Source organism: Cetorhinus maximus, chromosome 8, assembly GCF_964194155.1.
Source record: "Cetorhinus maximus chromosome 8, sCetMax3.hap1.1, whole genome shotgun sequence".
NCBI classification, from domain to species: Eukaryota; Metazoa; Chordata; class Chondrichthyes; order Lamniformes; family Cetorhinidae; genus Cetorhinus; species Cetorhinus maximus.
In genome coordinates, this window is record NC_135886.1 from 81,120,736 (window position 1) to 81,123,552 (window position 2,817).

The window sequence follows — 2,817 nt, forward strand, 5'->3', positions numbered from 1 at the left end:
AGTTGCCCTTGAGAAGGTGGTGGTGAGCTGCCTTCTTGAACCGCTGCAGTCCATGTAGTGTAGGTACACCCACAGTGCTGTTAGGGAGTTCCAGGATTTTGACTCAGTGATGAGGGATCCATAGCATCTGATTGGGGTGGCATCTGTCACTTGGTTTCAGAGTGTGGTGTGTCTGACCACAGGTTGCCTATCGGTTTACGTGGGCTGTGTACTTACTGTGAACATGAGAGTATAAGATAGCTTTTGTAACTTGTGTTATCCTTACAAATCTGTATATATCTGTAAAGGTATAGTTGTGGGTGAAGGAATATTGTAATGTACTTCATCTTTTCTTGTTTAATAAATGTTTTATTCTTTTGTTAAAAGTTCATTAGCTGTCTCCTGTGACTCTGTCACTGCCAATCTCCACATTTCTAAACAAAAATAAAAGTTAGGATCTATCAAGCCTAGTTCCACCCTAGGATCTGGCTGGTCCAGTAGTAACGTCAGCTGGGAGGGAACATAGCATATTAGTCAGCTTTATCAAGTAAGCCATGTAGAAGCTTGATTTTAGGGGCTATTCAAGTTACTAATGATTTGATTGGTACTGGCATTGACATGTAAATGCGGAAGCAAAGAATCAGTTTCAACTGCTAGAAAAGGTCAAAGAATGCATGTTTACAGGCATATTCATTATCACAAAAGCCTGATCCATTTGGGGGAAAAGGGGAGGGAAACATACACTTGACATAGTTCATGTCTTACCTTTAAAACCTGTTATTTAAATGGGATATTGGCATATATCCATATTTCCCTTCAGTGGAGGTATTTATACATTATTGTCATATATCGTTACCTCAAAGACTAAGAAACACTCAAAACATCTGGTTAAAACATTTTATTAAATAAAGTCAATGATATAACAAAATACAACCCCATTCATTCAATAAGTTTTGCTTAACTCATGAGATGTCACTGTGACTGCTACAACAACCAAAAGTTCTATGCAAACTCAGTTAAAGCCAATGTCATTAGACAGCTGATTCACTTAAGTCTAATATAAGCAGATGGTGGAAGATGTGCGGATTGACCCGGGCGGGTTGTATAAATATGTTTTAATCCGGGTTTGGCAGGACAACGGGAGCGGCCAAGAGAAGAACATGGTGCGGGGCTGGGCTTCGGCAGAGTATCACGCTGACATCTACGATCAGGTGTCTACCTGGATTGAGAAACAGGGTCTGCATTGTGAGTGCCAGGGCGGTGGTCGAATTAACCACAATAGTGCAGAGAAGAAGATCCACGTGTATGGATACTCCATGGGCTTTGGCCGGGCAAACCATGAAATAACAACAGCGATCCTGAAATCCAGGTACCCAGACTACAGTGTGACCTGGGCAAATGAGGGTTACTGAGGTGGCCCGGGCCAGACTGCTCTGTCTCCTGGGCCAGTACAGCACAACTGCTCCAGTGTATGAAGGCTTGTGTCAGCAGCTCAGCTCATTTCTCCGCATTCTGAAAGCCGTGGATGGAGATGCACTGATTATGTTTGATTGATATCTGAATTAAATTATCACTGAACCTTCAAAAAAAAAATAAGCAGCAATTAAGTAGTTGACTGCATACTCACACTTAGGGCACTCAGTTGGGCTAGGATGTTGTCCCCCAAAGTGACAAATGGTAAGACATTTTCCCCCCATTTTAATAATCTTTTCATTGCCCATATACGATCACACCTGTGACTTTACTTAACTCTTCAACTATTAGCTTATGGCCTTTAAAACACTGAGTTCAACTTCTTTGGACATGTCAGTGCAGCAGAGCTGCCAGAGCTATTGATGCATATGGTTACTGATTTGCATGTCTTCATGGACAAGGACTTCAGGCTTCACTGGTCATGCAGCACATTCTACCAGTGACCATAACAGTAGCAGGGGTCTTGAACTTCTTCGTCCCTAGGTTATTTCTAAGGGTTGGCAGCTGACCTTTTCAAGTGGTTGCCCATCATTGCATCAGGCAGGTGAGGGTTGACCTATTCGAGAGAGCAGTGAAATACATTGATCCAGACTGAAGGGGCCAGTCAGGCCCAGAGGGCTGTGGGCCTGTCTCATTGGCAGGATTCCCTCAGGTGCAGGGTCTGACCCATCTGGCAATCAAAGCCCTGGTGGATCAGTTAGGAACATTTATCCATAAGGGTTCTGCTCCCTCAATAATGCACAGCTGATGTGTGATCACCAAAAGTGTTTTCTGCCAGTGCTTACAAGGTTTCCTGGCAGTTGCCATGATGCCTTCATCTTGAGGTAATAGCAGGTATTGCAGCTGTTCATGACACTAGTGAGACTCAAGCATTGTTGCCAGGGGACAAGGGCTATCCATTGAAGTAATGGCTACTGGCACCTGTGTCCAATCCTACATCAAAGGCACAGAGGGGCTACAACCTCTGCCATCTCAGCACACAGGCTACCATACTCCTGAAGATGCTGTTATGGTGCCTTGACCAGCTGAGGGGTACCCTCAAGTGTGTCACGTATGGTGGTGGTATCTGTGCTCTGCACAACATGGCCCTCTAAAGAGGTGTGGACCTTGGGGAAGAAGATGCAGAGAACTAACCTCAGTCTTTGGAGAAGGATGACATGGTAGAGCACAGCAATCCTGCGTTGTAAGGCCTTCCTGACATCCGGCTGAGGCATCAAGCCGTTGACCAGGATGACGAGGAAGCTCAGGCTGCATTGATCCAGTCCCACTTCTCCCAACGACAGCACATCCTGGACTGCATTTGGCCCATTACTACACCTCTCCTACAAGAAAACGCCTAACAAGCAGATGCTTCTGGTGTTTCCC

The 2,817-nt window shown here is 44.9% G+C and overlaps 1 protein-coding gene across 1 annotated transcript; it reads left to right on the top strand.

Annotated features, from left to right (window-relative positions):
- The first annotated feature begins 1,046 nt into the window (after positions 1 to 1,046).
- Positions 1,047 to 1,575, top strand: LOC144683304 (14 kDa phosphohistidine phosphatase-like). Its single transcript, XM_078546244.1, has one exon. It carries the CDS (start codon positions 1,047 to 1,049, stop codon positions 1,389 to 1,391), a length of 345 nt encoding a protein of 114 aa, XP_078402370.1. The 3' UTR covers positions 1,392 to 1,575.
- The last annotated feature ends 1,242 nt before the right edge of the window (positions 1,576 to 2,817 follow it).